The sequence below is a fragment of the Coffea arabica genome, chromosome 1e (assembly GCF_036785885.1).
Source record: "Coffea arabica cultivar ET-39 chromosome 1e, Coffea Arabica ET-39 HiFi, whole genome shotgun sequence".
NCBI classification, from domain to species: domain Eukaryota; kingdom Viridiplantae; phylum Streptophyta; class Magnoliopsida; order Gentianales; family Rubiaceae; genus Coffea; species Coffea arabica.
This window is the reverse complement of record NC_092311.1, coordinates 56,024,384-56,048,802: the sequence shown is the minus strand read 5'-3', so window position 1 is coordinate 56,048,802 and position 24,419 is coordinate 56,024,384. Positions and strand designations below refer to the sequence as shown.

Below are 24,419 nucleotides of genomic sequence, written 5' to 3'. Positions count from 1 at the left end.
GTCACGGGAAAGCTATTTATTTATTTATAGTTTGATGTAGTGGTGGGCGCGGGTCGGGTATCCGTCCCATTCATCATTTGGCTGACCCGACCTGCACTTTGCGGGTCAGTCATTTTCTGACCCTTACCCGCCTCGCATATCAGCGGGTACCCTATAACGGGTATCCGCCACTGCCTCGTTTATCATTTAATTTTTTTTAAAAAAATAATTTATACCAATTTAATTTTATATTTTACACATTCATCTAAGATTTAATAATTTTTTTTTCTAAAAAAAGGTTTCCGACCAAGAAACAAGCATATGAAGAGAATATAAGATAAAGGAAAAAAAATTAAAAGAATTCAAAATCAATAAAAGTTTGAAATAAGTAGCACAATTTTTAATATATATGTTCCACATTAATTAAACTTTTTTCTATAAAATATAAGATCATGGCCTTTACAAATGAATCTTGTAAATAAACTATAGTCTCTCATATTTGTAATGCAATTTGTTCAATAAAATTACTTATTTAGTTCTAACTTGTTATTTTATATTGTGTGTATAAAAATAAAATAAAAATAAAAAATATATATGCGGGGCGGATCGGGTACCCGCGGGTGTTTAATTATGTGACCCTAACCCGCCCCGCATCTTAGCGGATACCCGACCCTCTTTTGACCCGATCAAATAATAAAAATCGAATATCCTAATTTTCAGATCGGATCAGATCGGATATGACGGGTTTTCAGGTTAGCGGATAATTTTATCCATCCCTAGTTTGATAGTAGTTCAGTTTCCTCTGATTTCTCCACGGTCCATTTGGACTCACTCCTTCTGCTTAGTATAGGGTAGAAACAGGAATAGAATAGAAAAGCTATCGTATCGATCCTGGGAATTAATTACTAGTTATCACTGTGGTTTTTTTGACTTCCTCGGTGGTTGATTACTTATTGTCCCACTTCCCACCCTCTCACGTAATATTTGACAAGCCAAAAAGGAATGTACCAGCGAATTAAGAGTATAATAATAATGAAAAACAAAAACTGCACGCACCATCAGAAATGCGTGTCCGACCCAAGTCAGCAGATCTGGTGGTTGCGGGTTGGTTTGCAATATACGAGTAGGGGACCGGACTCGTGGGCCGTGGCGTCTCTAGTCCAACTTTTGTCTAATTTCATCCAATTACCTCTGCTTGGATCCAGGTGTACTTTGAATTAAAAGTTTTTAATTTTTAGAACCTACAGTAATATATCCTCAAAATGCCTCTTAAAAATACATTAAATACATGCAATTTCAAGCACACAATAAAAATAAAAAACTGAATAAAATAAATTTATCACCTTTTTCTTCTTTCATTCACCACCATCCTCCTCCTCCCTCATCTCTTCCTCTTCTATCCCATTCCCTCTTTCAACACCTCTCCCTTCCCTTCCTCCTCTCTAATAATTGTGTCAGCTGCAACTAAAAAAGGAGAGAAAAAATAGGAGTGGAGGGAAGGAGAGAGGAGATTTGGTGTCGGTGGAGAAGGGGAGGGGTAGTGGTCAAAATTTAACAAAAAAATTAAAAATATGCTAACAAAATTTTAAATTACAAAAGTACTCAAAACTATATTTTCAAAAATATCTAATGCGAACGGAACCGTAATTTTTAGAATATTTAATGTAAAATAATACTCCCTCTGTCCCAATGAATTTGTCGTGCTTCGGGAATCCCACATTTTTTCAACAGTGCTCCGATTTCAAAAGGTAATGGGTTATGTTCCAAGAATGCCCCGATTGAATTAGCTATGCAGCCTGACGTGTTGCTCCATTGATGGTAGGATAGAGTAGTGATATGATTGTGGGACCCATACATATGATATATTTTCAAGCCCTTTTGGAGAAAGTGCAATGCACGAATCCTGCTAGTTCTAACATGACACTCACACACCATCACATGAAAATTCTCTATTTCACAAGTGAACTTTGGGGCCCACTAAAATATAAGAATCTTGTTGTAAGATTTAAAGGTATCAGTGGAAATCGGTGAAAGTTTTTATTACCATTATTGGTAAGTGACACTAATTTTGGGACGGACTAAAAAGGAAAGCATGACACTTCTAATGGGACGGAGGGAGTAGCACTCATGTAACCAATTCACAATTACACTAAAATTATATACCAAAAGTTGTAAAAATTATAATAATAATAATAGAACGTAATCCGGTCCCTGATCTGCATTTTCATTGGCGCCTGGCCCTAATTTTTGTGTGCTTAAATACCAGCAATAAATAAAGAAAAGGACCGCGAAATCAAAGTATTAAAAAATAAAAGCAACCAGCAATAATTTTTGTGTTGCCAGATGCCCAAACTCAAAAGTACTCTGGCTCGTCGATTTCAAAAACCCCCTAGTGTTTAACTTCGGATTTTCCAATGCCAGCTCAACTGAGCTGCGATTTTGGTCTTTGGCTTGGTGGTAGTCTACGTGTACGTGGTCGTTGGTTCAATTACTCTCTCTGAAAAATCAAAAGTCAAAGCTACCAACCCCAATCCTCCTCCTAGTGTACAGCCAACAGCCTCCTCTTTTGCCGTCAGTACCAAAAAGACATATCCTAATTAGACTTAATTGCCCGGCTCTAAATCACGCGATTTGTGGCTGCTTCCGACACTCTCGCACGTCGCGGGATCGACCTCACTTAACACCTGAATGCGATTGGGGTGGCGTTGTACTCCAAGCTCAGGAGATTAGTCGGACCGTCTCCGAATCTTGACCGGACACCCTGTGTTGACAAAAAAAAAAAAAGACTTAATTCTTCTGGAAGGAAGGAGAGATGGGAAAGAGGAAAGAGGACCTTCTATATTTAGACTATGGATAATTTCATAATACACATCTAAAGTTGTTACTAATTTTACTAAGTAAGATTTCAAGAATTATACCTATGTCTCTTGATTTGATACTTGTGATTATCAAACCTTAGACTTGCTCAATAATTTAAATTAATTTAGGTGGATAAAATATAATTTTCAAAACTTTAAGGAAGCTCAGTTAAATTATTGTAAAACTTCAGGTAGATTTGTGAAATTATCCCTTAAGAAGACGGCTAGGACAGTAGTAGCATATCTTCTGCCGTGTGTAGTGTATGTGTATATATATATATATATATATATATATATATAGACGGGAGAGAGAGAGAGAGAGTAGATACGCACATATTAGAGTAGGGAGAGGAGGGGGCGGGGCTTAGGCATAGAGAAAGAGGTGGGAGAAAATCTGAATCTGAGAGTAAGACGGCGGCCATGGCTCGCTCCCCTTGCTGTTCCACCAGGTGTTTGTTGGTGTTGTTCCTGATATCAGCCGTTCCCATCGGATATGTGATAAGGCTGGGGACGGCTGGGAAGGCGGGCAGGCACGTGTACGAATACCAGAGTGTTGGGTGGCTGAGGGAGTGCAGCAAGTGGGACGACGTCAACAGTCGATTCATCGTGTCGTTGTTCGAGGGGGGTATGGGCGTAGTTCCGATTCTTGCCGAGCATCATCATCCCAAAGCCTCGGCCTTGGAGGAGATCCAGGTGGTAAAGGACGCTGACTTGGCCGGCAACGCCACTCTGGGCTTCACCATCGACCGCCCTCGGAATCGGGTGGTGGTGTGCATAGCTGACATTTTGGGCAACCGGTACAGTGCCCTGGCGGCCTATGATATCACCACTTGGAACCGCCTCTTTCTTACCAAACTCGGTGGCCCAGGTTAGGCTGCCCCCGCCTCTATTCTTCTCGGCAACCAGTCGTATTCGTTTTTTTTTTTTTTTTTTTTTTTTATAAAAAAAATTATTTTAAACTCGGTCAATGCTTTCAACTGACTAGTCAGCCTCTACGGCTACTACTTTTTGTGTGTAGCTAGTGGTGGCATTTGTGTGTTTGTTTTTTCACGTTTATTAGAAGGGGCCAGGCCCCGATCAGTTAATCAATCAATCAACGTCTTTGCTTTAACCAAAACAATTTCCTTCTCTTCCCTTCTTATTAGTATATCATAATTGATTCTGGAATGAAAAATTTGTGTGTTTTTTTTTATTATTATTTTTTTTAAAAAAAAAGAAAAGTAAATATTGGGTTAAGCGAAGTGGCGGGCATTGGCGAATGAAAGGTGGTGGGTAGGTGGGCGTTGAGCTTGGAGACGATGTTGATCGGCGATTGGTCAGTCGTCAGTAGTTGGTTTGTTTTGTCTATTTATTATTTATTATTTATCGAAGGGGGAGTTGGTCTGCTATTATTACTGAGATGAGAGAGGTGTTAATAAATGGCACTCCAAAAGTTGTTGTTACTCACGCTCTTTTGCTTTTCATCGCTTTTTTTTTTTTTTCCTTTCCTTTCTTTCCCCTTCTAAATAATTCCGATCTGTGAAAACATTTTTCATCCTTTTTTTTTTTTTGACCTTTTATACTTCGCGGTCCTGTTTGGTTATTTAGATTTTTTTTTTTTTGAAAGAAAGAAAGAAAACCTTTCAAGTCAAGGTCTAAACTGGAAGTTTGATCTGTATTTGACTTTGCGGTTTGGGCCTCAATGGGCGTTGGGATAACTGACAGATTTGTAGAGTAGTACTACATTGACTACTCCCTATCCCATGACATGAGCAGGAAACAGTTGAACCATTACTTAATTCAAGGGCCTGCTCACTTTTTTTTTTTTTTTTTTTTGTTTTTTGGGGGCAGAGTAATTTGCATCCGTCCAATTTGAGAATATATTATCACCCTTTACTTTTTGCAGGGCGTTAATAATCAATATGAACAATGAACGGTGAAACAAGTACTCCTACAGCACTTCAATCAATAAATAGAAGGGATAATTTTTAGAAACCCTTCTGAGATTTTTGACAATTTTACTGAGCTCCCTTATGATTTGAAAAATTATAATTATTTTCCTTAATTTGGTAGTTTTAGTGACAAAATTTTAAAATAATATTGATTTGATCAAAATTTTAAATGAATATTCCAAAATGTCTTGTGTAATGAGTTTTAATTTATTTATCTATATTATTATAAGATTATATAGTGTAATTATAAAGAAAATGTGTCAAATTTTTCATGTCTCTATATCTAATATAAATAATAATAATAATAATTTTATTAATATGATATGATACTTTTGATAGTATTTTATTATGGATTTAGATATATTAGATAGAAAAGAAATGTTGAAATAATTCATTTAGAATTTATGAATTTTTGGAGGAGTGAGATTATCATAATTTAGTAGTGCTTTTAGACTTTTTTGTTTTGATTTATTGTTAATTGTAATACCAAAAAACAGAAAAACAAAGATCAGCAAAAATATTAGATAACATATAAAATTAACTTTTCAAAAAAATCACTAGTTCGATATTTGGTTGTAATGAAAACTAGATGCAATAGTGGTAGTTATATAGTTTTCTTAGTGGAAAAAAAAAAAAAGAAATGAGAAGGAAAAATAATTTTAAAATTCATTCTAAGCATAAGCATATCAAATAGGGAATTTCACTAAAATATTTAAGAGTAAAATTGTCATTTTAAATGATAAGGGAGGCATGTGAAAAATTTTCAAACCTCAGGGGAGTTCAGTGAAATTGTTAGAAACTTCAGGGGAGGTTTCTCAAATTATTCCCAAAAAATAAAATGAAAACTTAAAGCTGTTAACGGGCTGCATCTTTGTTAATCATTTCTTTTTCTTTCTTCTTCTTTTTTTTTTTTTTCCTCCTACGATGAATTCTCCCTTTTGGCTTCCTGATTGATGATGAATGAGAGACGATGAATCGATGATAGATATATTGCATGCACTATTATTACTGCAGAGGATGAGAAAGCATTTGCAGATGACGTGGCAGTGGATGAGGAGGGTAATTCGTACGTGACCGACCCCAAAGGAGGCAAAATCTGGAAAGTGGGTGCGACCGGCCAATTCCTGGGCACCATACGCAATCCCCTCTTTACCCCCCACGGCTGGCAGAACCAAATTGTTGGCATCAACGGAATCATCTATCATCCCAATGGCTACTTCTTGGTGGTTCATACAATGGCCGGCCAGCTCTACAAGGTTGCTACTAACGCTGTCGCTGGGAAGGAGGCCGGCCCGGTGGTTAGGTTGGTAAAACTTGTTGAAGGAGGTAGTTTAAAATTCGGAGATGGGCTGGAGTTGTTGTCTCCCACAAAGCTTATTGTCGCCGGCAACCCGACTAGACTGGTCGAGACCACCGACGACTGGGATACCGCCAGGGTCTCAGGCGTGACCAAGGGTGCCACTCATCGTATTGTCACGGCAGCCACCGTCAAGGACGGCAGGGTTTACCTGAACCACATACTTGGGCTGGGCTACCCCAAACGAAAGCACATTCTCATGGAGGCTGTTTTCTGATCTTGGAGTTGATGGCCCCCTTCTTTTCTTTTCTCTTTTTTTTTTTTAATTTTTTTTTAATTTTCGAGTATTTGGTTGAGATGTTCAAATAAGAAAACTTCTGAGATACAAAATGTATTCGTATAGTACGACCTTCGTAACCCACCAGGAGAAAAGGAAGAATTTGGATTGAATGGTGCCAGGTTTTTCTTTTGAAACTGTTCATAGTTGACGCCGTGTTCATCCTCCAAATTGAAAGGTGAAATTAATTTGAAGCAAAAGGAAAAAAAAAAATCCCAGCAGTACATTTGAAGGTAACATTTTTAGAGTATATTTAACTTCACCTCTCGGAATAAAAAAAGCTATACAACAGGGAGTGGGTTCATTTAACCCCTATTATCAATAGTTTAAGGATAATTCTGTAGGAGGCATTCTGCTTTGAGAGAGCGACGATACTTCAACCAAAGACCAAGAGAGGGAGAGCAGCAAATCAGATGCATGGAAGGAGAACCTTAGTGAGACACATACAAAACAGAGAGAGGAGAAGAAGACGGATGCCCCACCACCACCAATCATACTCCTTTCTTTCCTTTTCTACAGTAGTACGGCAGTAATAATAAACATGGTCCCGATCCAAAGCCATCGGTTCCAATTTAAAATCGATGGGAGGAGGAGCAAGAGCAGTTGAGGAGCCAACCAACCGTTCCTAAAAAGTTCACTGGGTCTATTTTTATTTTTTTGAAGTACCTGTGAATCAGTTTGAGTTATATTTCAATGCTTAGAGCTTCTTTTCTCTTCTGCAGCGACAGGTAGTAGTAAGCAGTAGTGTATCCATTGAAAGGAAAGAGCAACCGCACACCGCAATGTCCTTCTTTCCCTGTTAACGGTTCCAAATCTAGTAGCTTGACTACTGATTCTCTGCAGTGCTGTAATCCAAACCATTTAACGTGTAGCATATATTCTACTATTTCCTAATTAAACTTGCAATGATTAGTACCCACTACAGTGGAGAAGCAGAGAGGTCTTTCGATGAAGCCCGCTAGATTTCTGGTGTTTCCTCTCACAATCTCTTCCTCTTTAACCTTCCTCGCCGTCTTTTCCATTTGGGTTCTCAGAGCTACCCCTCCATTTCAACGCCAACAGACCCCTCCTCTTCATCTCCCCTTCAACCAAACTCCTCTGCAGAGTTCCGGTCGCTTCCTACCAGTTCCTGTGGTCTCGAAAACTCTAGATCCTCATGTTTACCAGGGAGATCTTTCAGCAAAAGGCATCAATTCCTTCCCGACAGGTGGAAACGTGGACATTTCGGCTTCCGACGATGCAAGTGATCCGAGTACAGCAACAGCAGCAGCTAATGAAATCCAAATACAGGTAGGTACTACTAGTTTCAACGGCATCCATAGATCCAATACTACTAGTACTACTACCGCCTCGGATACAAAATTCTCAGCACTTGCTCCCAACAAGAATATTGTGCCTAGAAAACCAGGAAATACATCTGGGAGTCCCCTGCATCCGACGTCAGCGTTGCCCAGTCAAGATTTGAGGGCCAAATTATACAACAGCAGCGGGCATGTTCCTGATAATCACGAGGTCAAACTTCTGAGCGGGATAAATCCAATGCAGGAAAACAGCAGAATGAGTAGAAGTAGTGGGAGTGAGCTAACATGTGATGTTGCCAATGGGATGTGGGTATTTGACCAAAGTTATCCCTTGTATCGAAATACTACTTGTCCCTTCATTGACGAAGGCTTTAATTGTGAGACTAACGGAAGGTTGGATAGAGATTACATGAAATGGAGGTGGCAGCCTCAAGCTTGCAACATTCCCAGGTAAAGGCAAAAGGCCAGCCTTCATTTTGTGGGAGAGAGAAAGAGAGATATTAAAAAAAACAAACAAACAAAGATGCTTGCTCACCTAGAAAAGCTTTTTTTACTTCGTCAAATACCATATATATGTGTGTGTGTGTGTGTGTGTGTGTGTGGAGTGAGAGAGAGAGAGAGATTTTAGAAGAAAGAAAGAAAAAAGAGTAGCTTGTGGTTACTCATGATGACTGCTACTGCTAACTGGTATATGCTACTAGGTTTAATGCAAGCAAGATGCTGGAATTGATTAGAGGAAAGAGGCTGGTTTTTGTTGGCGATTCTTTGAACAGAAATCAGTGGGAATCCATGCTATGTTTGTTAATGGGAGCTATCAAGGATCCGAAGAAGGTTTACGAGACCAGAGGGCGAAAAATCACGAAATCCAAGGGAGATTACCGTTTCAAGTTCGCGGTAACTTCAAACGAGACTGTTTCTCCCTTCTTCGTTTGCTTGCCCTGCGGCGAGTAGCTACGCTATCCAAAATGGTCCATAATGTTTTCCTGAGTCTTCCTTCTTGCAGGAATACAAGTGTACGGTTGAATTCTACGTGACCCATTTTTTAGTTCACGAGAGCAAGGCAAGAATCGGCAAGAAACGGGTGCAGACCTTGCGTATCGACACAATTGACAAAGGCTCTTCAAAGTGGAGAGGTGCTGATATTCTGGTCTTCAACACTGCCCATTGGTGGAGCCACCATAAGACAAAAGCAGGGTAAGGCGCAGCTTCCACTGCTTCCCAAACCATCATCATCATTTCAGTCCGTGAGAGATTAGATTACTGCATTGTACTGAAACCAAATCTGTCACTGCAATCTCTAAGGTCTGTCTGTTGTCCACCGTCTATAACCAATTCATTCCTTGTCATATATAGGGTCAACTACTACCAGGAAGGTGACCAAATTCACCCTCGTCTTGAAGTTTCAGTAGCCTTGAGAAGAGCTCTGGCGACTTGGGCATCTTGGGTCGATAAATTTGTCAATCCACGCAAGACGCGAGTTTTCTTTAGAAGTTCAGCGCCTTCGCATTTCAGGTTCGTTTTCCCGGCATGTTGCCCGCAAAATATGTCCTTTCTGCATCTTACAACTCGTGTCAGTTTCTCTAAATGTGTTGCTTAATCGAGCAGTGGAGGTCAATGGAATGCTGGTGGCCACTGCAAAGAAGCTTCTGAACCCACCAACGCCACTTTCGGCACGAGCCCTGCGATAAATGGCCTCATAGAGGAGGTCATAAGGCGGATGAAAACCCCTGTGACCTTTCTGAATATTACTGGGTTGTCTAGCTATCGGATAGATGGCCATCCATCTGTATTCGGAAGACCATCAGAGAAGAGCAGCTTTTCAGGCATTCAGGATTGCAGCCACTGGTGTCTACCAGGGGTCCCAGATTCTTGGAACGAGTTGTTGTATTACCATTTGCTATTTGATGTCACGAACAGCCACGCAGAGTAAATAGTCTGTCGTCTGAAAGAACGAGAGTGAAGGCTGCAGCTGCATGCTTTTACCTCAAACACAAATGTATAGTGCGTTTCTTGTCAAAAAGGTTCATTCAATTTTAACGAAGCCCATTTGCACTGATGGAACTTTTGAAACGTCTCGCTCAGAAGTTCATACCTCGTTCCTCCAACCAACCTTGATGCAACATTTTTTGTCCTTTCAATCCTAAAAACTGATTGAATTATTTTGCTTCATCTTCGATGCTTCGTTTCACATGTACTCCAGAATTCAGGTAGAAAACAAAATGCAAACGACATTGCGTCACCAGCCAAACATGGCATCAGAGTCCCCTTTCGCAACGAAATGCTTAAAACAGCCAAGGCAATTCCAAGTTCCAACTTCCCCGTCCAATGACAATAACACATCTAAAAAGAAAAAATGCCTTTCTTTTTTCAACTAGAGGAAAAGAGGCATCTTGATGATATTCCAAATTAATCAGATAAAATCTAAAGGAGAAAAAACGAGCCCATTAGCTCATACATTCTCCAAAAGTTCTAAAGATGACTATGACACTATAAATTATGCCTATGCAACAAGCATTATCAAATCTGGTACTCACCTGAAATAATCCTCTTTTAACTGTACAATACTAATTACATCATGAGAAACAAGTCATTTTCTATTGAATAGCCTTATGCGCAAAAGCACATGAAATATTTATAGACAAGCATACAGCATGAAGAGCCAAGTCTCTCAGTTGGATTGGTGTTTCTTTGCTCGTCCTTGAGGTACTGGTGAATCGTCTCCTTTTGAACCCTCCGGTTTGCGAGCCCATATAGGTGCTTGATCAGGACCATAACGGTAATCATAGAATAGCTCCTCGCTAGCTCCAATGTGCTGATTAGCAAAGATGCCAACTCGATGGTCACCTGCAACCAATATTACCTGTAGACACCTTAAAGCTTAATCAACATGTTGTGGTCCAAATAGACGAACAATAAGCCTTATACCTTTGCATAGCAGTTAGGATTTGCAGAGTGGTTTGCAAACTTCAGCTTGTCTCCCTTGCGATATGCATCTAGTACATACTAGACAAATGGAAAAAGCAGCTGTGAGATTTTGCCTTGAACAAAAATATCTTTATTGAGATGTTTACTCTTTTGGGATGGGATACTTGAAACATATTTACTCCAAAACACTCCATAACAATAACAAGAAGAAGAAAAACCAAATAAAACCTAACTTAGAAAGACTGAACTGAAGGACTGACATTACTTGATGATAGGAATCCATACATCTAAATAACAGTTCGTGGGAATAGATTCACAATTCCTACAAATGATGTGTATTAATAACAAGTCAAATAAAATCTTAAGCCCACGTCATTAGTTATTAATGCAGAACTGTTTGACCTCTTAACAAGCAACTCATGTCTTGCCTGATCATTCAAGTCGAAAAGGAATGACGAATTAGCACGATCATAGATTTTTCCACGCTTATCAGCTTCTCGATGAGAGATCAGTTCACCAGTGTATTCTCCCAGGTAATCATTCTTGTTGACAGGATTCTAAAACAGGAATATCCATTTCACTTTAAAAAAAAACTTATAAATCCTATTGTAATGATAAAAAAGATTAATTTGGTACCTTGAGGAATGCTCCCCATCCTGCAACATCAGATTTTGCTAAGAGAATCTGTATGGAACCAAAAAGTTCAATCACATATATGTCAACAAATTTGCAGCTTCCATTCTACAAAAATAAGTTTACAATTGAAACTCATGAAACTGGTCACCCTTTGCTGCTGCCTTAGGAGAAGCCTCATGTTGCCACATTGACCATCTCCTTGTCTAGGTGGCTCACCCAATGAACCATCACCACAACTGCACGGACAGCACACCAAGTCATTTTAAACGCTTAATAAAGAGAGACGTCTAGACAAGGTGGTTCTTAGTTCAGAGGCATTCCATAGAGAACGAATATTTAAATCTCAAACTGTTTCCAGAGCCAAGAAGATGATGGAAGAGAAAACTGAAAGCAAAAGAAGGAAAGATGCACTAAAGTAAGTCACTTGACTAGTAATTTTATTGAAAAATTCCTCATTTCCCCCACTCTTTACTCCCATGCATAGCTTTTCTTGTAATCCAGGTAAGTTCATTCTTGTCAACATCAATCCAGCTCACCACACAACTTCCTGTTTCTGACCCCAACTCAATTATTTTTATGCTGCTCAAAAGCAAATAATATCAGAAATCCATACAACAACAGACAAATTTTTAACTAGTCAGAGTCCTCTAATCAAATTAGAGGGACTCATACAGGAACAACCAAGTTTGTGCCCGCACACAGACAAAAGTAGTGCGTACATTTTACATCTTTATGGAAGTGCAAGCTATTACCTAACCCAGCAATTGCGGCAAACATCAGGGTCACATTCCCGTCCAGCAGCAAAGCATGGGCATTGTCGGCTTCGGCATTGACTTTTTGCACAGTGGCATCCCCTGAATCGGTTTTTGCAGCTTTTGGAGCACCTAAAGTAGGAACATTATTAGCCATCCTCAAGGTTTAGATCTTTGATGAAATTCAAATTTCCAGGTTCTTAGCTAGCACACAAATCCTGCAAATCTTTTTGATATTGCTTATTATAATTTTGCGTTCAGGTTCAATGAGGAGCAGGGCAGGTCTAAGGGGCCAATACACACCAGAAACCTGGACCAAGACATATCAACAACTAAAGGATTGTCCTGCTTATTATAGGGGGTCCAAAGATGACTCACTGTCACCCCACCATCTTCATACCAATAGACATACTTTAAGGATTTTATACGAACAGGATGCAGCTTCTTGCACTTTCCTTACTCAAGCATGTAACCACGCCAGAAAGAAAAGAAAGGAACGAACCCACAGTATTTTTCACAACAAGTCCCATTTTGTAAACATGGGCATTGCTTTCCACATATCGGCTGGCATCCACAAGGAGTATACTGTTTGCAGGACTGGTTTTTATCATCAACAATTCTTCTCCAGATTGATGGATGGCCAGCAGATTTCCAAGAATATTTAAGCTTCCTTGTTCGACCTCTTTTACGAAACAAACGTGATCTTGCTGGCATCTCAGCCTCCTATCATAAAAATGTTAAGATGATCAAATGTTGCTGGAGGAGTGATGAGTGATGTGTGCAGTCAATTCAGTTTCTACTAATGCATGAAGTAAAATCACATTCTAGTTTTTCGTGAATAAACTTCGTAAATTGTGACATAACATCTCTCCTGGCAGGCAAAGATGAACTGAAAATCAAAAACAACTATTTGATGCATTAATTATCTTACCAGAAGCTGCCTCATATATTGACAAAATTCTCGTAAACTGCATTTAAAAGCGCTAAGCTTCCCACCAGTGAAAACTAGCATGCCATCCAAATGAGCAAGATGTGACAAAAAAAGGACAGCCAACAGGAAAAGTACACAGTGGTGGCAAACTTCTGGTTTTGCACTCCACTAACCCTCTATGCCTCCATTGACTCAAATAACAGGGGATGACTCAAAGCAATTCAATCGCCTTTTATGTCTATGATAATCAAGTAAGAAGATGCATAGAAGTTTTTTTAGAAGATTATTATCTCTGAAGACTAGACAGCTACAAAGCATCTAATTATTAACCCCAACCAATACTAACAACTATCTTCCAAAAAACAAAATGATTTTATTTTTCCACTTAAAAACACTAATACTGATCTTAGTTGACTACCAAATATCTCAAAGATCATGTCCACAAACAATTAAATGTGGAAACCAGAGCCATGTGATGCCTTTAACAGCAGGCTATGGAAGTGTGTCTGCTCTTTCTTTTTGTATTTTATATTTCGTGGGGAGGGAGGGGGGATGAGGGAGGTTTAACAAAGAGAAAATATACTCACAACCATGTGATCTATATCGCCTCTCCCATTATCAGCTGAAACAGTGTTTGGGAAAGCTGCAGTTCCATGAGATGTTGCCTCCCCAGCATCATTCATGAAACTGGATACCTCGACACAAGTCTTCAGGCCAGGAAGTAAGTTCCGAGCTATGAGGCAGCTGCGAAAAGCAAGTGCTATTTTAGTCAATGAGTATTTATCTCTCTGACTCATTGTTATACCAAACACAACTAAAGATCACCAGTCTCAAGAAGCATATGTGCCAGATTAAAGCGCATGTTTACGGCTGTGTTTAAACGGCATGGTCAATTACCTTGCAATGAAATAATTATTTTATGTAAGTGTATTTAGCATTCCATGCTTCTGAGGGCATTTTCCAAAACAATTACTTTATGATATCTCATGCATCCACTTCCAAATTCAACAACTTTATGAAGCATTCTTTCAAGCTGCTCTTTTCTCATATACATCATGTGAATATGTACGTTAATCAGTTACACAGAAATTTTCCCAGCACAAGCATAATGTACAATAGTAATAAACATTTAATTGGGGCAAGCTGAAATATTATCACGCAGATAAACTTGTTAATTCAAATGCAGAAGCTGATTAACAATAAACTTTGCCAGTAGTTTCAAATTTAAACAATATATTGACAAAGTTACCAAGCACGAATAAATCCAAATGAGGATTGGCATACCTGTTTCTGCCAAAAATTTCTATTCCTTTGAAGAATAATTCTTTTTCAAGAGGTTTCCAGTCAGAAATATTCTTCAAATTCGATGTCTGCTCAAGTATGCACATTTCATGAACCTCACTTCTTTCATCTTGCCCAACTTTATCCCCAGAATTATTAGTAAGACAACCAAAGTTTTTACTAGCATCATTGATGGTTTGATTTTCATCAGCTCCACTGAATTCCTGGTCCTTGCTTATGACGGAAAGATTTTGATCCAGAAGCACACTCTCATCAACAGCCATGCTAACTGTACCCTGAGCTGCTGACTTCAGTTTCTTACTTGAAGATCCCAGAAGGTTGTCAGAGGCCAGTTCTACCACTGTGTTTAGAGGCTCCAATACCTTGCGCTTCCCAGGAGTTTGATGATTGTGCTCTATTTTGAGCATACAGCCTTGGTCAAAACAATGATAGCCAAAAAAAAAAAAAAAAAAATTTAAGTACCGGACAATGGAGGAAATAAAATGAAAAACTCCGTATGTCTCATTCAATGACACATTTCCAATCTTTACCTGTCTCTGAAGCATGCTGACCGAGAAGGGTACTGCCATCCTCTGCTGAAGTTTTACTTTCACAAACATGGAAGGAACTACCTTCCATACCTTGTGGAAGGTTTTCAACAACTCTTAACTACAGGAGATTAATTGGAAATTTTCATGGCAAACGTAAAAGACTAAGTTAGAAAGAGACAGGACTGATGATTATGCTGACAAAAGTAATGGTTTAAAGAGGATTAATAAAATTAAAGCAAATAAATCATCAGAAAAAACTGGAAGCAAATTCGCTCTGGGTTGCTCATTTCTGCACATAACATGACAGTTTTCCTTTAACATGAATTTGGCCAGAGTCCCTCATATCCAGCATATATGTGATCAAAATGTTTAAATATTGTATGCATGTATAAAATTCCTTCGCTAGTTCTGGTTGTTAAATTACATTGGAGTATAAATCCTATCTATATTTCACTGTTGAGCATTTTCTGTGTCAGTTTCCTGCATTATTTAGCCTTCCTCACTAAAATTCAAGAAAATAGCCCTATCTATTTTCAGCAAAAATAAAAGATCAATAGTCGACAGGAAAGCCATACCTGAAGGCAGCAGTTTTCACTGCAAGGTCTCCTTTCATCTTCAGAGTCAGATGAATAAGACTGCTTTTCGCTCTGGTCAGGGAATGGCTTTTTAGCTATTACACAGTAAAGAAACTTATAGGTAGAGTTTAGTAAGAGTTTCTTACAGAGTTAATTAGAATTTGTGAACAACCATGCAAACGGCAATCAAAAACCTGAATAAACAATTATGAATATATATCAGTAATTCTCATCACATGCAATTGATCCAATCGTTTACCATCACACATACCAGGCAACGGCGACAGAAAAGATTATCAAATGAGTCCAAAGCAGCACTAAGACGTTTTCCCAAAAATGCACTCTCTTCAGATTCAGTTTTCTCGGAACCCAATAGGTTTTTATTCAGTCTGGCTTGATTTTCTTCATTGAGCATATTACAGCGCTCCTGCATTCATATAACAGGTTTACAAAGGAATCAATGTGAAAATCATGTTGCAGAACAACAATTATTTTAAACTACTCAAATGTGTTTTCAACCACAAAGCATCAAAGGGAAAACCCATTAACCACATGTAAACCAACTGAATTACCTGGATTTCTGAGGTGGTGCCTCCAACAAATTGGATCAAGATCTTGAGTACCTCTTCATCTAAGCCATATTCTGTAAAAGTCATCCTACAAGATTGAAGACATGGATAATGTACTAGTAGTTAGCCATGTTTGTGTGGGCTAGCAAATAGAGCAGGAGTAAATACCCTAATATACGTCCACAGATTCATCCAATTTTTTGCTACTACTACACAAATTAGAATAATATGTACAGTTAAGTGTGTGCTTACTTCCATATACGTCACTACTGTAGCTGGTTAAATTCAAGATTTATTTTTTAATAAAAAATCAAGCTTTGAAATGAACAACATAAAGAACACAACTTAAAGAAACAGAACAAAGAATGCAGTTCAAGAAATTTAATGATAAGATTAAACAAAAATGTTGCAACCTTGAGTACTCCTGTTGTACAATTTTCAAAAAAAGAAAATGATGTCATCAATGTTCTCTCTCTAGAGAGGTGTGCGAGAGAGAGTGAAGAGGGGAAGAGAAAGAGAGAGAGAGGATGGATATGGTTCTCAAGTACTGTAATATTCAGAAACACTCATTCAAACACAATCTCACCCAAAAACAAAAACAAAAAAAATGATATTATCACTGTTCTCTTTCTAGAGAGTTGCAGAGAGAGAGAGAGGACTGATATGCTTCTCAAGCACTATAATCATCAGAAAAACTAATTCAAATGAGATCTCCTAAATAAGCAATAGAATCAGAATACAACAGAACAAAAAGTAGATGATTAGTCAACAAGTATAATATCCCCCCCCCCCGGCAGGGGCCGGGGTTACTTCCCCTTCTCCCTCCGCACACCCAAAAAGCAGGTAGATACATTTCCAGACAAAATGTCCAACTGATATTTTTCTCTTTTACTGGTTTCGGGTGTTACACTACTAAACAAGATAAATACCCGCTGCCCCCAATATTTCTCTCCCTCCACTCCTACAACTTCCCACTTTTGCCTCGCTATCCCTTCAGGCAAGGGGCTTCTTATCATATTCATCAGAATCGATAATGTGTCCTAAACCAGAATTAGAGTATAAAATGAGTGAAAATTGTTTAATTCACCCCTGAACAGCATAACCCTCAACCCTCCCCCCTTCTCAAAAATTAATAAATAAATATCAAAAGTAAAAAAAAAGTAAATACAAAAGGAAATAAAAACGAAAAAGGAACTCATAGAAGAAGAAAATCCAGAATGTCTGTCATTATACTGTGGAACCACCTTTCTTTGGAGGAATTGCAAGAAAAAAAAAAACCGCCCTTTTTTGTTTTTTAATTCTAACACAAATGAATGCAACATGTTTACCATAAAATACGGTCCTCAGCCTCAGAAAACTCATGTTTCTCTTCCTCAGGTGCTACCATCTCTTCCTCACTATCACTGCATATCAGTGCTTCACTACCATGTGGATCATAGTATATTCGTCTCCTCCCAACCACTGATTGGTCTTCAGCCATCCTCTGATTTCTGTGCTGTGCAAAGAAAGTCAGAGACATAAAAGAGCAAATCAAATCTTCCTTCCAGAGAAGAACAGAAGATAAAATGAGTACATAAAAGGCAGAGGTAATGCTCAAGCAAATGCTAAATGCAGAGGGAACATGATAATTTGATTTACTGAAACCCCAAACTTGCAGAGGGAGATAGTTTCATAGGAAGAAAGTGAATCTCTGAAGGATCGTAAAGGAAGGCATCATCCATGTTCCTCCTGTCATAACACCACATGCTTACATAGCTACAGATGGTAATTCCTGTGTAATGCCTTCAGTTCACAGCCCAAGATACGGTTTATGTCATTGCTATTCTGTCCCAAAATTCAAGCAGCCGCATGCAATAGCAATGTGCTTCAGATAAAGCGACAGAGTTGTCTGTCAGCAAGTCTCAACTAGCTTGAGTTAATAGCAGAATACAATGCAACATCTTTCCAAGAACTCTGCCTTTATTATAACAATTAGACAGTGTACCTCAGAGTGTCAATGCTAGAATGCATGGAACAAAGGCAAGAAACATAAAAGTACAATACCTAAAAGTTTAAAAAAGGTTAAAAGTGAGAGAGAGAGAGAGAGAGAGAGAGAGAGAGAGAGAGAGAGAGAGAGAGAGAGAGAGTTAGGACAAGATAATACAATAGAAGGGCATACTTGTCCAGGAAAATCCAAGTAGTATAGGGTGGTATGTTCTCCATAAGCGGAAGCTTTGCAGTTGTTGAGGATAGAGCTTCTTCAGCATTAAAAGAATCTCTTTCCCACCCTTGAGCAAGTCCATTAAATTTGCACAGGGGATTTTCAATTCTAGCTAAAAGCATATCACCAAGAGCTTGTTGGTTTGAAATCGAAACATCTTGCCGTGATGAAGCCAATTCAATAAGCTTGGAAACGTGAGTTTCCAAATTCGTTTTATTGTCCTCGACTTTGTCCTGTGTAATGGGGAATGTTTACTTCTACTACTACATATATGAGAAAGTGGAAAGAACGTGTGAACGCTACTCGTATACTAAAGTACGTAATTTTAGCAGTGAGTGGGGGAAATTTGTCAGAACTAGTGTGTCAATAGTACTACAAGAAAAACAACCAGAGAGAGAGTAGGGGCGGGAAAAGAGTTGAATGGGATTTACTTTAACTGAAGCAGCTCTTTCAGCTTGAATCTGCTTTTTCAGTTGATTTATCCTGATAGATAAGGTCCCCAACATATCACTTGTTTGTCCTCCTCCTCCATTGAGTTTCTGCGGGTGGGAGAAAGACAACAGAGTCAGTATCGTATTTCAAACCAATTGCAAATGGCGTAAATCACTGGATGTTGTTGGGTTATATCCAAAAACGAAGAAAAGATAATGCATCTGGCTGCCACAGGACAATTTTGAATGGGCTTTAACCATAGAATTCTTGCTGCTCGTGGTCTATCAGTTTCAGTCCAAACAACCATGATTACTACGTGCAAATCACTTCTCCGCTAGAAATCAATTTCCAGATGGAAAGAAGCAAACAAAAACTAAAGCATGGAGATCCACGAGATATGGTTAACTAGGCACTACGCATTTTTTTGTGTACATTTTTAAAAGTTTTTTAAAATACTAGTAGTACTACTATAACGGAGGAACTTTTTTTTTTCCCCCACTTCTTTTTATTACTATTCATATTTTCCTTTTTCCTCTCTCACACACACACACACTCTCTCTCTCTGTCGTTGGATAAACTATTAAGTGAATGGAACCAAAACTCAATTTTAACTTTGAAAAACCCGCCAAACTGAACCCTTTATTATAGTAATCTCTTCTCTCTTTTTTTTTTCAAATATAACTGAACCAAAACGCGCGCGGTAGTGTGTAGTGGCACTAGCATATCCCTCTCTCTGCAGTCTGCACCCAATTTCTGGGCTCTGCCCTGAAATCAGATGTCCATTTAAACAAACACTAGTGTGATCGCCTGCCTGCGCAACCTTCCCCCTCTCTCTCCGATAGCATGTACTGCTATATACATGTACTAACAGCTAAAGAAATTACCTACCCGCTCAAACACAAAAAATCAAGACCAGATTGAACATTTCCCTTCCCTGCTCTTCTTTCTTTTCTTTTTTTTTTTTTGGATAAATTAGCGAATTCCAAAGCCAAAGAAATGGACAAAAGGTTTTCAACACCATAATCAAATGTTTACTGATCATACTTCAGGAAAGCACAAGAAAACATTATCATGAATTCGCTTGTTTTACTGGTTTAGTTAAACAAAATCTCAGGTAACCGACTTTTTATAGCCGTGTTTATGAGTCGAAAAAATTCATGGAATTTAAGGGGCAAAAAAAAAAAACTTAACAAGGAGAGGAAAGGAAAGAGGTGGTGTTTACTTTGGATTTATTAGAAGCAGAATCTGTTGACTTGGAGACCATGAGTAGTTGTGGAGGATGGTTGTGGTATGAATTTGAGCCGTCGAAAAAGCCAAATTTCCTTAACCTGGCCAGAGAGAGATGGTGTTTTACAAGTGTATTCAGTGGTCGTGGTGGTCGCCGCGGCGGCGGCGGCGGTGGTGGTGGCGGAGGAGGAAGCTAAAGTACATCATCATTAACTACTGTGATGTGAGAACAAGGGAGTGCTGCTCAGTGGTCACTGCACTTTTAGTACGCCGTGACGTGACAATTAACGCTGATTTTTTCGCCGCGGGAATATCCACTGCTTCGCGGTGTACGCTACTTCTGGTCCGCTATGTACTACTCGAACGAGTACAGGTGGCTTCGGGTTCAACTCCTTAGGAGTGGCAATTTCTTGAGATCGACGGTCTCGATTTCAAGGGCCTCCTGGGTGGATCCCCATCCCTTGCTCTGGCCATGCTCAGGTGTAGTCATGTACAGCTGCAAACGAACCGCTCACAGGCAGTTTGAGTCGGTCAACATTGAGCTTCAATTCATCAAGTCGAATTCATATTCAAAGATTGAGGGCGCAGGTGTTCTGTGCTTGTGATTGAAGACGATTTTTTGATTACGAAAATAATATATTGTGATAAATAATTAAAAATAGGTATGATCATAAGACAAATAACATAAGAGTCTTTCAATATTAGAATCAAAAAGTTCCCAAACACAAATAATTAGACGCAGCAAGTTTCTAAAAGTGTACGGACAAATATTTATGAAATTGGTTCAGGTAAAAACTATGAGATAGATAGCAGCGTAGGTTAAATAAGACATCATGTATGTCTACTTATTTAGTGATATGAATAGTAGTAAACTCATGCAGATGCTGTAATAGACAGCAATCAGATGCGTTGCTTCTTGATGGTTTCTTCATTTTGGTCCCAACTTCAGCATCTACATGATGAGTGTAGAACATACATGATCGAGGGCTCTTCGCAACTTCCTGCTTCAACTACTCTGACTGCTGAAGTTGAAAGTGGAGGCAACGCAGGGATGTTGATGCCTTTTCTTGTCAGAGTAGCTACTCTTGGTGCTTTTGACTTAAGAAAGCAAGTAAGCCGAAGGAGTTATGTGGTGAAGGATTACGCGCTACTAATGTCCACATTCGGTCGGTCTTCAAGTGAGTGAGTCATTAACTTATCAATAGAAGGTGATTAAGGACAACTGTAGCAGAATGAAGAAATCATGGGACCAAAATGAAGCAGAGACTAAGTGAAAGGCTCATCAAATCCCAAATTAAATTAATGACCCTCGTAAAGATTGTCGGTCGAGCCCTCCACAACTTCCTGTTTCAATTGGCGGTGATTATTTCCATGCCTAGGATTTATGCAGTATAAAAGCATAAAAAAATATCCCAATCCCAAAATATGAAAAGGTTGAATCTAAAGAAGGTGAAGAGGAGGCATGAAAACAATCATAACCGACGTAGCCATTGGGCATTAACTTACCAACGTCTGGCTATTTAATTGAGGCTATAATGAGAAAGAAATGGAGTGTTTCGGCCATAAACTTGGGTGAGAGGGGAAACGGTGCGGCATTTTGTTTGAGACAAAGGTTGCAAGAGAAAACCCAATCCCCAAAACTCAGGAGCCATTAGTAGGCCCACGTTTTTTGCCATTAAATTCAGGTATAAATGATAGAGAAGGAGATCTAAAATGAGGTGCTTCCATACCTGAGCTCTAGCCACGGTAACGGTTGAGCAAGGTTGGCCTTTTTTATTCTCTTTCGCTTGTGGGCTCCCTGTACAAGTTATTTTCAAGTTTAGTGATCAATTAGTCAAACGACACACTTATGATGTTTGAAGACCATTTCAGTAATAACCGTGTGATTCAATTGCCGTATCAATTACGAATGCTAGTTGACATCTTTTGTTGCACTTTCTCATGTCATATTTTGTCATTAAATTTTTCAAGTGACAAGTGTTAGGAGAGAGATTTTAAAACTTAGATTGATATTTTAGTTATTATTTGAAATACATATCAATCAAATGGACAACGTAACAAAATTATAACATAAAAATTGTAATAAAAGGTAAGATAAAAACGTGAATTTAGTTTTGGACTTTTGTATTCAGTTATAACATAAAATTATCTTTGGACTTTCTTTCACTAGAGCAAGGTTAAAGTGAATTCAACTTGATAGTATATATATATGTATAATGCTGAGCTTCCTATGAGCTTGACCCAAAATATTATGCCTCATTAACAATGGTCCGAGCTAATGTACACACAGCTCTCATCCCTTTGTAATGCCATTTAAGGTAAGGACGTACATGCAATTGATTACATTTTGATACTCTTTTTTTTTTTTGCTTGTATATCTAATTTGTTTAAAAATAGTAAAGTATTATGGATAATTTTGTGACAGTAACGTAAATGGGTTTGGATAAGCACTGTTTGGGCATAAGTAAGGGGGAAAAAAAGCACAATCTTCTTTACATGATAACACAAAAGTGTTGATCAACACTAAGGAGAAGTTTACCTCATTGCTGGAAAAACACAACCTACTCGAAATGGTAAAAACTAAGATCTGGTTCGTCCCAGACGTGAACAAAATTCATGGGTCCGTTTGGATTATAGGTTGTCTGGAATAATTTTTTTGGGTGATAGTTGTCTCTATTACTTTTTATGTTGCATTAATGTTTATGAAATTTTAAAAAATTATTAAAAAAGTTATTAACAAACGTGTTGATTTTGTTTTTCTTTTTTAAGGAAAGGGTGACATTTGAGAAGAGTTTGGGCGTTGTTGTATTTGGTCTAGGTTATGTGATCTTTCACATTTGCAGACAAAACTAGGCTTAGCAAAGTCCAGCCCCTAATCAGGCACTAGCATAGGGCCAAATCACACGGTTCCGTGAAGAGTTGTGGTCAAGGTACTGCCTTTGCATTTTTTATGGTCAGATGTTTTTGTTAGGTCCACTCCTTGGACGCCTCGATGGAGGATGGTTCTTCCACGGAAATGCCCACAGCACAACCCGCCAAGTTAAACCAATTACCTCCGGAGTAGTTGCTGGGAAGAGTTCTCAAATGTGCATCTTTCCCACTCTCATCAAAATTGTCACTTAATTGATTGGGTCAAATTTCCTTTTAGAAAATCTCCTCATTTTTTCTTTGATATATCCGTACTAATTAAACTTCTTTTTCAAAATTGAACAGGAAAGGGGGCCGAATTTGAAATTCCGGAGTATATAGATGAAGAAACAAAAAAAGGAAAATACAAAAGAAAATGATGCCTCCCATCAAAGTTGCCACTTAATTGGGTGTGTACTCGTTGGAGCCTCGCGGCCTTGTTGGGTCATCATCCCACAGAATAGGTTATAGTACTATTAGGAGCATAATGTACTCGTATGGTTCAATAGTGGTTCAAGTTATGTCTACGAGTAATTTCTCTCTCTTATTTTTTTTTCTTTTTTTTTTTGGTTTGTTGTTTTTTTTGTGGGGGTTGAGGAGGGGGGGTGGGGTGTGGAGGCTTTTGCAACTATTTTGATAGGGGCAGCTCCCTTGCATTAACGTTCTCTGTGTTTGAATTCACGGAAAGGACAGCAAAACTGTGAGAACCCGTAAAACCCTAATATTTTCCCTAGGGTTTATTTCCCCTTAATTGCATGTTTTCTGCATTTTCGGGTTTAGAAATATTTTCCTGGTAGATTTTATGAGCAATTATAGTTTTTAGATGATTTTTCTAGTATTGGAGAATTTTTAGAAAATTAAGAGTAAATAGTGGACGCGGGACCCACTAGTGCGAAAAGTTCGGAAAAATTCGGCCAATAAGGTTAAGTTTCGGATACTGTGTAAAATTTATCGGGTGTTAAGTGATGAGTAGAGTGTGTGAAGTGATTGATGTGAGAGAGAAAAGAAAGATAGGAATGCATTTAATGAGAGTGACAAGTGTCACTTCCCTATTGGATATGACTTAAGAAACACTATTCACCTTTTGACAAATTTTTGACTTTTGACCCAATTAGTAAATATCTTCAAAAATTCATTAAAATTTCCTCATTTTTCTCTCCACCATAGCCGGCCCTCTCAAGCTCCAAGGAAGACAAAACTCTTCAACATTCAAGCTTCTAACAAGTCCAAATCCACCAAATCAAGTGTTTAACTTAGTTTTTGCTCCATAAAATCTTACCTTTTAGTGATAGTGAGTGCTTTAGTGAAGCTTGTTTGAAGGTTTAAGGTGTCCAACATCCTCCTCTCTCTTGTTTCTTGGTAAGTGATGCTTCAACCTCTCCCCTATAGTTAATGATGGTTATTTTGTACTTAATGGTGGCATGGGTGTTGAAATATATGATTTGTTTCTTGATTTGAGGAGTTTTGGAGAAGTTTTTATTTTATTGGGAATTTTTCTGATTTAATATGAATGGGATGTTGTGGCCTTGTATGATGAATTGTAATGGTTGATAATGACTCTATGAGGTGTATTGGATAGGAAAATGCAATCAATTTTGGATTTGGTGTGAAAATTGAAAAGTTAGGGTTCATAGAATCCCATTTCTGTCCGGTTTTAGATCACTGGGTTGGAGGCCGAATTGGACTTTGCTCAAAACATGAAAGTTGTAGGTATTGATGTGTTTAAGGTG

General features: G+C 38.5%; 3 protein-coding genes and 1 long non-coding RNA gene across 7 annotated transcripts; 2 read left to right on the top strand and 2 right to left on the bottom strand.

Annotated features, from left to right (window-relative positions):
- Positions 1-2,163: 2,163 nt before the first annotated feature.
- On the bottom strand, positions 2,164-3,312 carry LOC113735742 (uncharacterized). The gene is made up of 2 exons (XR_003459576.2): positions 3,171-3,312; positions 2,164-2,740 (listed from the first exon to the last, which is right to left on the bottom strand). It is a non-coding gene; the product is annotated as an uncharacterized lncRNA (long non-coding RNA).
- LOC113735734 (uncharacterized) lies at positions 3,258-6,515 on the top strand. The gene is made up of 2 exons (XM_027262729.2): positions 3,258-3,705; positions 5,783-6,515. Exons 1-2 carry the CDS (start codon positions 3,258-3,260, stop codon positions 6,340-6,342), a joined length of 1,008 nt encoding a protein of 335 aa, XP_027118530.1. The 3' UTR covers positions 6,343-6,515.
- A 605-nt stretch (positions 6,516-7,120) lies between these two features.
- On the top strand, positions 7,121-9,773 carry LOC113735726 (protein trichome birefringence-like 6). Its single transcript, XM_027262722.2, has 5 exons — positions 7,121-8,153; positions 8,405-8,597; positions 8,707-8,897; positions 9,057-9,215; positions 9,309-9,773. Exons 1-5 carry the CDS (start codon positions 7,351-7,353, stop codon positions 9,631-9,633), a joined length of 1,671 nt encoding a protein of 556 aa, XP_027118523.1. The 5' UTR covers positions 7,121-7,350; the 3' UTR covers positions 9,634-9,773.
- A 271-nt stretch (positions 9,774-10,044) lies between these two features.
- Positions 10,045-20,250, bottom strand: LOC113735707 (histone-lysine N-methyltransferase EZA1). 4 transcript variants are annotated; one of them, XM_027262710.2, is made up of 18 exons: positions 19,778-20,250; positions 18,555-18,662; positions 18,082-18,356; positions 17,252-17,413; positions 15,927-16,011; positions 15,626-15,781; positions 15,501-15,548; positions 15,355-15,426; positions 14,780-14,897; positions 14,232-14,661; positions 13,535-13,691; positions 12,519-12,739; positions 12,017-12,148; positions 11,413-11,500; positions 11,265-11,312; positions 11,057-11,185; positions 10,629-10,706; positions 10,045-10,563 (listed from the first exon to the last, which is right to left on the bottom strand). In XM_027262710.2, exons 1-18 carry the CDS (start codon positions 19,817-19,819, stop codon positions 10,372-10,374), a joined length of 2,541 nt encoding a protein of 846 aa, XP_027118511.2. In that variant the 5' UTR covers positions 19,820-20,250; the 3' UTR covers positions 10,045-10,371. The 4 variants fall into 4 exon arrangements, with proteins under 4 accessions (XP_027118511.2, XP_027118514.2, XP_027118503.2 ...); XM_027262713.2 differs by having other exon boundaries at positions 10,045-10,547; positions 17,252-17,418; positions 19,778-20,040; XM_027262702.2 differs by having other exon boundaries at positions 10,045-10,547; positions 19,778-19,975.
- Between the last annotated feature and the right edge of the window lie 4,169 nt (positions 20,251-24,419).